Source organism: Pseudophryne corroboree, chromosome 10 (genome assembly GCF_028390025.1).
Source record: "Pseudophryne corroboree isolate aPseCor3 chromosome 10, aPseCor3.hap2, whole genome shotgun sequence".
Taxonomy (NCBI): domain Eukaryota; kingdom Metazoa; phylum Chordata; class Amphibia; order Anura; family Myobatrachidae; genus Pseudophryne; species Pseudophryne corroboree.
Genome location: NC_086453.1, coordinates 78865109 through 78877663, shown reverse-complemented (window position 1 = coordinate 78877663; position 12555 = coordinate 78865109). Strand labels below are relative to the sequence as shown.

The 12555-nt window shown below is 47.5% G+C and overlaps 1 protein-coding gene across 2 annotated transcripts in view; it reads right to left on the bottom strand.

Moving 5' to 3' along the window:
- LOC134966067 (carcinoembryonic antigen-related cell adhesion molecule 8-like) overlaps nt 1–3420 on the bottom strand; it is a 176062-nt gene extending 172642 nt beyond the window's left edge. For both annotated transcript variants that reach the window (XR_010188580.1, XM_063942532.1), the window contains exon 1: nt 3072–3420. Coding sequence is in view for 1 of the 2 variants with exons in the window: in XM_063942532.1 (XP_063798602.1) it covers nt 3072–3411 (340 nt within the window). In the remaining variant the exon portion in view is untranslated. The remainder of the gene's footprint in view (nt 1–3071) is intronic.
- Nucleotides 3421–12555: the final 9135 nt, after the last annotated feature.

Sequence of the window (12555 nt, the reverse complement as noted above, 5' to 3'; positions counted from 1 at the left end):
GGTTTCAGAGGTGGCTCCGCCTAGGCTTTCTCACACGGTACCGGAGTCAGTCACTCACCCGCTTCGCCTGCCCTCTGGGTGGGACTTCAGTCACACTCCTCTCTCCTTTCACTGAGGAGGATTGGCATAGAGCATCGTGTCACTCACGGTTTGGCCGCCTCCTCTCGCCCTTCACGTCACTGCTGAGCTCCGTTATGACTGCCAGTGTCGCAGTTCCCGCCGCTCCGTCTCCTCTGCTCCGCTTCACTCGATGGGTCTGCCAGCGGCCAGTCTCTCACGGCTTTCCAGCTGAACTCCGGTCTGTTTGTGCGGCTCCGTCTCTCTCCTGTCAGCAGCACCTTCACGTTACGAGACTACCTCAGCTCAGCTCAACGGTCTGTCTGTCATGCTCTTATATATGCTCCCAGGTTAGTACCCGGATCAGTCCCGCCACTTTCTCTCCGCACGCGCTGGCTCCCGTGTCCAGGATCATAGGGGACCAGAGCTCCCCCTCAGTAGTGCTTTTACAGTTCTTGGAGCCGCGAGCCCGTCCGACTCCTGGACTACCAACTGCTCTGTCTATCCCATTTATCCTCCATGAGGGTTAAAAATTGCTTCACATGTCTTTTGCCCTCTGTGAGGGTAACATAACCTTTTAATAAATTTAGTACAATACATTTTAATCACATAAAATGGTCATTTAATGAATTTAGTACAATACATTTTAATCACACGAACTGGTCATTAACTTCTCAGATTACTTTACTAACAACAGGGTATTACAGTTGCATCTGATGTCAGAATTTACTCTAGTTGGAATGAACATGTCAAGCACAGGAAAGCAGGTCAGTCCCCTCAATGGCAGCATGTCCATTCTCTATTGTCACCTGCCAAATGCAGTTGGAGCAATTGTGCCAGTACAAGTGGTCACCATCATTCAAACATTTTTTAGGAAAGGAGAGTGATGTTAGGGGGAGACCTAGCGCATCAGTGGTATGCACGCCCACAGGGATGTGGCCACACAACTTGGATTTTTATTATTGGATTATTAGTTGTAACTTGTCAGTATACTGTAACAGTACGGTTCTGCCTACACTCTACACAGCTGGGGTACTCTCAGTGGCAGCGCAGCGGCTCTCACGGGCTCTCTCACTCGCATCGGTCAGCTCGCAGCCCTGCGGGACTTCTTTCTGATCATGACATGAGGAGGATGGTTTGGGGGCTGCTGCTCCTGGCAGCCCTGGTTACCCTTCCAGGTGAGAGTGGGCAGCAACTTTGCAATTGCAGAATGCAAGAAGATGTCTCCCCGTATTAAGCAGCGCCGCCGGCGTGGGCGCTCGCCGCTCGCTCCTCCTTTGTTGTCAATTCATCACTGCAGTGGCGAATTGACAGCAAAGGAGGAACGAGCGGCGAGCGCCCACTCTGGCGGAGCCGCTTACAGGGGGACATCACTGATCACTGCAGTGGTGAATTGACAGCAGAGGAGGAGCAAGCGGCGAGCACCCGCGCCGCTTACAGGGGGACATCAGCTTGCATGGGGACATCAGCTTCTCTAATGGGGGGGATTAGCATGCCATTCCCAGCAGGTGCCGCCCCTAGAAGGAAAATAGGCTACCCGAGGGGTGAATAGCAGCCATGGGTACCTTACCTCACGTCTCTTACCTGTTTGTTTACTGAGACTTGATCCCTAGCCAGCTACCCTGTATCCCGCCATCCTATCCTTGCCAGCTACTGCTTTGTGTACTAAAGGCTAGGAGACAGAGCATATAATCAATAACTGCCAGCCCAGGAATTGTTTCCTCATGGAAAGGGACCCTGGTCCGTCCTTCTTACTACCTGACACCCTGAGTGAGGGTCTGAGCCAACTTATCTCCCACAAGTTATCCCCTGGTTTAGATACTGGCATCCAGTCAGACACGGCTTGTCAGCTTATAGCAACAGGAGATAGAGAAAAGAGAGAGACATTGCCATTCCTGTACCTGCAGACCCAGCCATTCCGAGACTCAAGGAGTTCACCTAGCCGGCCTTGCTTCAAATCTAATTATTCTACTGGTGACTATTCCCCTCTGCATCTTAACTGAACTCTGCTACCTGCATACTGACGACCTTCTGTTACACATACCTGCATATACAGTATATGCACCTTATAGACTGTGCTATATTAAGAGTTTGCATGCTGCTTCCTACCTTCAGCTGATCTGCTTGCTTTGAACTGTATATGCTGCCTGTTATTCAGCATTCATTGAACTGTGCTAAATTCTGCTACTCCATACTGTGATATTTATTATTTTGCTACTGACTGTGAGTTTTTCCAAGACTGTGGATTATAAAGGGTGCACTTAAATTGACTTCTTCGCTACTTAGGGTGAGTACAGGCTTTAAATTAGACGCAGATTAAAGTGATAGCTTAGGTTATACCGCCTCCGGGTGGACATGTTAATATATTGCAAGTGAACCATACAATGGTGCCAATGTAGATGGTAGTTTACTAGTACACTGTGATCCCACATTATTGTTTGCAATATTATTGTATATTCTTGTTTGCATTATTTCCTCATATTCCGTATTGTATTTTCCTTTTAAGCAAGTAATTCCACAGCTGTGACCGGTTTGTTCCCAAATAATAAATTTCATTTCACTGTCCTAAAGTGTGGTGACTATTGTATTGGGTCCTCTGAGGTTGGGGTTCCTCTTTCCTCTGCCTAGGGTTCTAGCAGTGAGATCCAGGTCAAGAGGTGATCCCGAGTGAAAAATCCAGGTACGTCTGCTGACATCTACACCTGCAACCACATTCCCACAGTACTTACCTGTTATAACTGGTTGTCGGTGTTTTGACCGTCGGGATTTTGATTGTAGTTAAATTGACCGCATCCCATTTGAGAACCACTGCCCTATGGTTTCCAGTCTGGTAACTAGTACAGATGGGAGATAGACAGAGCCAGGTCTTACACCTAATGAGGAGCCGCTGGGATACTGAGTAACAGGTCTGAGCTGGGGCTACCGCTGTCCCCAGCCACACACAGAGGAGAAGAGACACAGCTCATTATTCATCACATGGCTGCCTGGGGCAGTAATTACATCATGTTACTTACGGTAGACAGTCAGTGACACCGAGGTATTTTCTTCTGATTTCTCTGTCTGTACTCGTATTATATAGTTACCAGTATCTATCATATGGAGATCTGTGATCAGTAATGATCCATTAGGGAAAGGTCTTGCCCGAGAGACGTATACAGGTCCAGGAAGTAGTGGAGAAGTAGCAGCAGAAGTGTATTTGAGGAATTGATACTCAGCTCTGGTGTTTGGTCCTTTATACCAAGCGAAATACCTAATCCTCCCAGTGGTCCCAATAACACTCAGGATGACAGATTCCTTGATCACTGGATACTGAGGGATCAGCTGAATATCCATCAATCCACTGGTCAGATCCATCCACAGACTGAGGAGACCTGAAAGAGAAAAATACAAACCTTACATTTGCCCTAGATACACTCAATTTATTTATTTCTTCTTTTTTTTTTTACCTATGTTCTATTCCTGTACAATGTAATAGAAGTGACAAGACATCTGAAATTATATGCACTGTGTACATAGTATTAGTATTAGTGCATGACAATCCGACGGACCCTTCAGCTAATTGGTACTTACAGGTGGTGTGAGTCAGGTGAGTAAAACACTGGTGATTTTTCAGCTACAGAAACACTGAGATATTTTTCTAGGTGTTTAATAGCTACTAAAAAAGCAAATTGCTATTACTGAGCACCTTGCCTTTCATGGATCTTACAAAGCCATCACAAAAAATGTTGAAATTATTTTTTAATTTCTAAAGCACAGACATATGCGGTGGGATGAATTGTGTCCGACTTTGCCAGAGGTGCAGAATGGCAACTGAACGCAGACTTTTTTTAACCCTCAGTCAGGCGCAAAGCTGGTCTCGCTCCCCTCTCCGCCCCAAGGGGGCGCAGGGGCCTGTCCCTCCTAGTACCTTCCTATCTCTAGGTGCTGTTCGAAACCCCTCTAGTCAGTTTTTTCCCACCGCCTGCGTGGAGTGCAGTAGTGACCCTCCTGGCCTCTCAGGCACACTGCGCCCAAACTCCTCCGACTTTTGAAGGTTAATTTTTCCTTTTTTCTCTGACGTCCTAGTGGATGCTGGGAACTCCGAAAGGACCATGGGGAATAGCGGCTCCGCAGGAGACTGGGCACAACTAAAGAAAGCTTTTAGGTCACCTGGTGTGCACTGGCTCCTCCCACTATGACCCTCCTCCAAGCCTCAGTTAGATTTTGTGCCTGGCCGAGGTTGGATGCACACTAGGGGCTCTCCTGAGCTTCTAGAAAGAAAGTATATATTTAGGTTTTTTATTTTACAGTGAGACCTGCTGGCAACAGGCTCACTGCAGCGAGGGACTAAGGGGAGAAGAAGCGAACCTACCTGCTTGCAGCTAGCTTGGGCTTCTTAGGCTACTGGACACCATTAGCTCCAGAGGGACCGACCGCATGGAACTGGCCTTGGTGTTCGGTCCCGGAGCCGCGCCGCCGTCCCCCTTACAGAGCCAGAAGTAAGAAGAGGTCCGGAAAATCGGCGGCAGAAGACATCAGTCTTCACCAAGGTAGCGCACAGCACTGCAGCTGTGCGCCATTGGTCCTCATACACACTTCACACTCCGGTCACTGAGGGTGCAGGGCGCTAGGGGGGGGCGCCCTGAGCAGCAATAAAAAGACCTTGGCTGGCAAAAATACCACAATATATAGCCCCAGAGGCTATATATGTGATAATTACCCCTGCCAGAATCCAGAAAAAAGCGGGAGAATAGTCAGCGAAAAAGGGGCGGAGCTATCTCCTTCAGCACACTGGCGCCATTTCTCCCTCACAGCTCCGCTGGAAGGAAGCTCCCTGGCTCTCCCCTGCAGTCTACACTACAGAAAAGGGTAAAAAAGAGAGGGGGGGCACTAAATTTAGGCGCAGTATATATAACAGCAGCTATAGGGGACATAATTCAGTTAGTCCCTGCATTATATAGCGCTCTGGTGTGTGCTGGCATACTCTCACTCTGTCTCCCCAAAGGGCTTTTGTGGGTCCTGTCCTCTGTTAGAGCATTCCCTGTGTGTGTGCGGTGTGTCGGTACGGCTGTGTCGACATGTTTGATGAGGATAATGATGTGGAGGCGGAGCAGATGCATATAGAAGGGATGTCACCCCCTGCGGGGCAGACACCTGAGTGGATGGACTTATGGAAGGAATTGCGTGCACGCGTCGACTCCTTACACAAAAAATTTGACGACATGCCAAATGCGGGACAGCCGGCTTCTCAGCTCGTGCCTGTCCAGGTGTCTCAAAGGCCTTCGGGGGCTCTAAAACGCCCGCTACCTCAGATGGCAGACACGGATGTCCACACGGATACTGACACCAGTGTCGACGACGATGAGTCTAGTCTAATGTCCACTAAGGCCATTCGTTGCATGATTGAAGCAATGAAAGAGGTGTTACAAATTTCTGATATAAACCCAAGTACCACTAAAAAGGGTATTATGTTTGGGGAGAAAAAACTACCCGTAGTCTTTCCCCCATCAGAAGAATTAAATGAAGTGTGTGAAGAAGCGTTAGCTTTCCCTGATAAAAGATTGGTAATCTCTAAGAAGTTACTAATGGCGTTCCCTTTTTCCCCAGAGGATAGGTCACGTTGGGAGACACCACCTAGGGTGGATAAAGCGCTCACACGTTTGTCTAAAAAGGTGGCACTACCGTCTCCGGATACGGCCGCCCTCAAGGAACCTGCTGATAGAAAGCAGGAGGCTATCCTGAAGTCTGTATATACACACTCAGGCATTATACTTAGACCTGCTATTGCGTCAGCATGGATGTGCAGTGCTGCCGCTGCGTGGTCAGATTCCCTGTCAGAAAATATTGACACCCTAGACAGGGACACTATTCTGCTAACCATAGAGCATATAAAAGACTCAGTCTTATACATGAGAGATGCACAGAGGGAGATCTGCCGGCTGGCATCTAAAATAAGTGCACTGTCCATTTCTGCTAGGAGGGGCTTATGGACTCGCCAGTGGACAGGGGATGCAGATTCAAAAAGGCACATGGAAGTTTTGCCTTATAAGGGTGAGAAGTTATTCGGGGATGGTCTCTCGGACCTAGTTTCCACAGCAACTGCTGGGAAGTCAGCATTTTTACCCCATGTTCCCTCACAGCCTAAAAAGGCGCCGTTTTATCAGGTACAGTCCTTTCGGACTCAGAAAAACAGGCGTGGAAAAGGCGGGTCCTTTCTGTCCAGAGGCAGAGGTAGGGGAAAAAGGCTGCAACAAACAGCAGGTTCCCAGGAGCAAAAAGTCCTCCCCCGCTTCTTCCAAGTCCGCCGCATGACAGTGGGGCTCCACAGGCGGAGCCAGGTACGGTGGGGGGCCGCCTCAAAAATGTCAGCGATCAGTGGGCTCGCTCACAGGTGGATCCCTGGATCCTGCAAATAGTATCTCAAGGGTACAAACTGGAATTCGAGGCGTCTCCACCCCACCGGTTCCTTAAATCTGCCTTGCCGACAACCCCCTTAGGCAGGGAGGCTGTGCTAGAGGCAATTCACAAGCTGTATTCCCAGCAGGTGATAGTCAAGGTGCCCCTACTTCAACAAGGACGGGGTTACTATTCCACACTGTTTGTGGTACCGAAACCGGACGGTTCGGTGAGACCCATTTTAAAATTGGAAATCCTTGAACACATACATAAAAAAATTCAAGTTCAAGATGGAATCGCTCAGGGCGGTTATTGCAAGCCTGGACGAGGGGGATTACATGGTATCCCTGGACATCAAGGATGCTTACCTGCATGTCCCCATTTACTATCCTCACCAGGAGTACCTCAGATTTGTGGTACAGGATTGCCATTACCAATTCCAGTCGCTGCCGTTTGGACTCTCCACGGCACCGAGGGTGTTTACCAAAGTAATGGCGGAAATGATGATACTCCTTCGAAGAAAGGGAGTTTTAATTATCCCGTACTTGGACGATCTCCTAATAAAGGCGAGGTCCAAGGAGCAGTTGTTGGTGGGAGTAGCACTATCTCAGGAGGTGCTACACCAGCACGGTTGGATTCTGAATATTCCAAAATCACAGCTGGTTCCGACGACACGTCTACTGTTCCTGGGTATGATCCTGGACACAGTCCAGAAAAAAGTGTTTCTCCCGGAGGAGAAAGCCAAGGAGCTGTCATCTCTAGTCAGAGACCTCCTGAAACCGAAACAGGTATCGGTGCATCACTGCACGCGGGTCCTGGAAAAGATGGTGGCTTCTGACGAAGCAATTCCTTTCGGCAGGTTCCATGCCAGAATCTTTCAGTGGGACCTGTTGGACCAGTGGTCCGGATCGCATCTTCAGATGCATCGCCTGATAACCCTGTCTCCAAGAACCAGGGTGTCTCTGCTGTGGTGGCTGCAGAGTGCCCATCTTCTAGAGGGCCGCAGATTCGGCATACAGGACTGGGTCCTGGTGACCACGGATGCCAGCCTTCGGGGCTGGGGGGCAGTCACACAGGGAAGAAACTTCCAAGGACTATGGTCGAGTCAGGAGACTTCCCTACACATAAATATTCTGGAACTAAGGGCCATTTACAACGCCCTAAGTCAGGCAAGACCTCTGCTTCAAAACCAGCCGGTACTGATCCAGTCAGACAACATCACGGCAGTCGCCCATGTAAATCGACAGGGCGGCACAAGAAGCAGGATGGCAATGGCAGAAGCCACAAGGATTCTCCGATGGGCGGAAAATCACGTACTAGCACTGTCAGCAGTGTTCATTCCGGGAGTGGACAACTGGGAAGCAGATTTTCTCAGCAGGCACGACCTCCACCCGGGAGAGTGGGGACTTCATCCAGAAGTCTTCACGCTGATTGTAAATGGATGGGAACGTCCACAAGTGGACATGATGGCGTCCCGCCTAAACAAAAAACTAGAGAGATATTGCGCCAGGTCAAGGGACCCTCAGGCGATAGCTGTGGAGGCTCTGGTGACACCGTGGGTGTACCAGTCAGTTTATGTGTTCCCTCCTCTGCCTCTCATACCAAGGGTACTGAGAATAATAAGAAAACGAGGAGTAAGAACAATACTCGTGGTTCCGGATTGGCCAAGACGAGCGTGGTACCCGGAACTTCAAGAGATGATCTCAGAGGACCCATGGCCTCTGCCGCTCAGACAGGACCTGCTGCAGCAGGGGCCCTGTCTGTTCCAAGACTTACCGCGGCTGCGTTTGACGGCATGGCGGTTGAACGCCGGATCCTGAAGGAAAAGGGCATTCCGGAGGAAGTCATTCCTACGCTGATTAAAGCCAGGAAAGATGTAACTGCAAAGCATTATCACCGCATATGGCGGAAATATGTTGCTTGGTGTGAGGCCAAAAAGGCCCCAACAGAGGAATTTCAACTAGGTCGATTTCTGCATTTCCTACAAGCAGGAGTGACTATGGGCCTGAAATTAGGCTCCATTAAGGTACAGATCTCGGCTCTGTCGATTTTCTTCCAGAAAGAACTGGCTTCATTGCCTGAAGTTCAGACGTTTGTGAAGGGAGTGCTGCATATTCAGCCCCCGTTTGTGCCTCCAGTGGCACCTTGGGATCTCAACGTGGTGTTGAGTTTCTTAAAATCACATTGGTTTGAGCCACTTAAAACCGTGGATCTAAAATATCTCACGTGGAAAGTGGTCCTGTTATTGGCCTTGGCTTCGGCCAGGCGTGTGTCAGAATTGGCGGCTTTGTCATGTAAAAGCCCTTATCGGATTTTCCATATGGATAGGGCAGAATTGAGGACTCGTCCTCAGTTTCTCCCTAAGGTGGTATCAGCTTTTCACTTGAACCAACCTATTGTGGTGCCTGCGGCTACTAGGGACTTGGAGGATTCCAAGTTGCTAGACGTAGTCAGGGCCTTGAAAATTTATGTTTCCAGGACGGCTGGAGTCAGGAAAACTGACTCGCTATTTATCCTGTATGCACCCAACAAGCTGGGTGCTCCTGCTTCTAAGCAGACTATTGCTCGCTGGATTTGTAGCACAATTCAGCAGGCGCATTTTGCGGCTGGACTGCCGCATCCTAAATCAGTAAAAGCCCATTCCACAAGGAAGGTGGGCTCATCTTGGGCGGCTGCCCGAGGGGTCTCGGCTTTACAACTTTGCCGAGCTGCTACTTGGTCAGGGGCAAACACGTTTGCAAAATTCTACAGATTTGATACCCTGGCTGAGGAGGACCTTGAGTTCTCTCATTCGGTGCTGCAGAGTCATCCGCACTCTCCCGCCCGTTTGGGAGCTTTGGTATAATCCCCATGGTCCTTTCGGAGTTCCCAGCATCCACTAGGACGTCAGAGAAAATAAGATTTTACTCACCGGTAAATCTATTTCTCGTAGTCCGTAGTGGATGCTGGGCGCCCGTCCCAAGTGCGGATTGTCTGCAATACTTGTACATAGTTACTGTTAACTAAAGGGTTATTGTTGAGCCATCTGTTGAGAGGCTCAGTTGTTTTCATACTGTTAAACTGGGTATTGTATCACGAGTTATACAGTGTGATTGGTGTGGCTGGTAAGAGTCTTACCCGGGATTCAAGATCCTTCCTTATTATGTCAGCTCGTCCGGGCACAGTGTCCTAACTGAGGCTTGGAGGAGGGTCATAGTGGGAGGAGCCAGTGCACACCAGGTGACCTAAAAGCTTTCTTTAGTTGTGCCCAGTCTCCTGCGGAGCCGCTATTCCCCATGGTCCTTTCGGAGTTCCCAGCATCCACTACGGACTACGAGAAATAGATTTACCGGTGAGTAAAATCTTATTATTTTCATCTATTAATTGTTTATTGTGCTCATTTTATGAATGAAAATTACAAAGTTGTGGATATTTTGCGGAAATATGTAGGTTTGTCCAGGGTGGCCTCTCAGGCACACTGCGCCCAAACTTATACTCATATTCGTGTTCTCTCTTTTTTGCTGCAGATTTTCTGCTGAAATGGCCCGTAAAACCTACGATTTCTCTCTTTTGTACATCCTAATGAAGGTCACTGATCACTTTAAGAGCGTTAGAATTGAGTTAATTAGGTGCTAATGACAATTTTCTAACAGGCGCCTGTACCCGGGAGTCCCAGAGGTGCGCCTGATGGAGGGTAAAAGAAGCAGTTATTTACAAGGCAAACTCGGACTCAATTACATCCCGCCGATAGTTTTATGCAGCACTGTACAGTGAGAGGATCATGACATGACACAAACAATAACATGCAGAGACATAAAAAAAAGATGGTCTTGAGCACAGGAGCTTACAGTCTCAGAGATGTGAGGAACACTTGTTACAGAAGGTAGCAGTTATATTTGCTGTGGGGAAAGTACAGGCAGGGATTGTTAGGTGGCTGCACTATAAGCTTCCAATAAGAACAAGGCGGATAATTCAGATCTTATTGCAGCAGCAAATTTGTTAGCAGTTGGGCAAAACCATGTGCACTGCAGGAGAGTTAGATTTGGGTGGGTTATATTGTTTCTGTGCAGAGTAAATATTGGCTGCTTTATTTTTACACTGCAATTTACTGTAGATTTCAGTTTGAACACACCCCACCCAAATCTAACTCTCTCTGCACATGTTACATCTGCCCCATCCTGCAGTGCACATGGGGGGTAATTCCAAGATGATCGCAGCAGGAATTTTGTTAGCAGTTGGGCAAAACCATGTGCACTGCAGGGGAGGCAGATATAACATGTGCAGAGAGAGTTAGATTTGGGTGGGTTATTTTGTTTCTGTGCAGGGTAAATACTGGTTGCTTTATTTTTACACTGCAAATTAGATTGCAGATTGAACACACCACACCCAAATCTAACTCTCTCTGCACATGTTAAATCTGCCTCCCCTGCAGTGCACAAGGTTTTGCCCAACTGCTAACAAAATTCCTGCTGCAATCAACTTGGAATTACCCCCATGGTTTTGCCCAACTGCTAACAAATTTGCTGCTGCGATCAGATCTGCATTAGACCCAAAGTCATAAAACCGAGTAATGATTCAATATGTATGTAACAGGTCAAGGGGGATGAGCTGAACCGTCTACCCTGAGTTCTTGCTGCAACCTTTGTAGAGAGAAATATTGGAATTGATAGCAGTAGCATCTACCTATCACATCGCCAAGACCTGCATCTATTTCTATATTTATTTCTCAGTCCTATATAATCCGTACAGAGCATGTAACTGCTCTTTTTTTAAAGGTTGCTGTACATTGTGAGGCTATCATACTTGTTGACAAAAAAACTGACATGACCTGAATATTTTTGTGGATTGTGGACTACATCTTTGTGACACAAATGCAGCTGTAAAAGCATGCATGCAAAGGCCTGGATGTAGAAGAGTATTTTCATTTGCACATATATTGGGCATATACAATTACAAATACAGCATTGAGGTTGTAAACACATCAAGATGTCCTTAGAGTATATAAATGAAACTGGAGTAGAGATAAGCCATACATAATCATTGACTTGATGTGACGGGTGTAGTATGGCTGACCGACGCCAGGATCCCGGCGGGGAGGGGCGAGTGCAGCAAGCCCCTTGCGGGCTCGGTGGCGACCTGCAGTCGCCACGGGTTCTATTCCCACTCTATGGGTGTTGTGGACACCCACGAGTGGAAATAGTCCCTGTTGGTCGTCATGTCGACCCCTCGGGATAGTGAGGGGTCGGGATGCTGGAGGAAGTCATGTGACTGTTGGTCTCCCGACCGCCGGTCACATGAATACCACCCGATGTGACAGTGGCTACAGTATCTTTACTGGGATAAAAAACAAAAGTCAGAAATAAATATTTTTTAAATACAGTCGGAGACATAGGGGTCTATTTACTAAGCCTTGGATAGAGATAAAGTAGATGGAGATAAAGTACCAGCCAATCGGCTCCTGACTGTCATTTTTCAAACCCAGCAGTTAGGCAGTGCCATTTCTAGGCAATTTAGCAATACCAGCAAAACAGGCGCTTAGTAAATTTACCCCTAAGATCTCAATGCTGGTTGTTTTTCAATATGAAGAAATAAAACCTGAAAATGTGATCAATATTTATGGATACAATAGGGGGTATTCAATTGTTTGAAAAGCCAGTTGGGTGTCTGTTTTTTCCTAACAATTGAATGCCCCCAATATGTGTTATTCATTTCCAATATAGTCATATGAAAAGTACAGTAGTGTGTTAAAAAGGATTTATTAGGTATAACGCAGAGGAAGGTTAAGGTACGGTGACTTCCAGGGAGATGTACTAAGCAGTGAAAAGAATGTGAAACCAAGTGAAAGAAGCGAGCCAGTGGAGAAGTTGCAATCGCAACCAATAAGCTGCTCTGTATATTATAGTATGCAAATTATAAATGTTACTTTAATGCTGATTGGTTGCCATGGGCAACTTCTCCACTGGCTCACTTCTCCGCTCTTTTCACTGCTTAGTACATCACCCCCTGAATTCTTCCTTTATAGAGCAGATGCCTAGATCTACTGTATATTTAATATTTTTTTCTTGTTCTGTGTCTGCTTATGGTTGTTTTGTATGTTACAGTATATTTTGTATCATTTAGAAATTATACAAAATGATTTTCTAT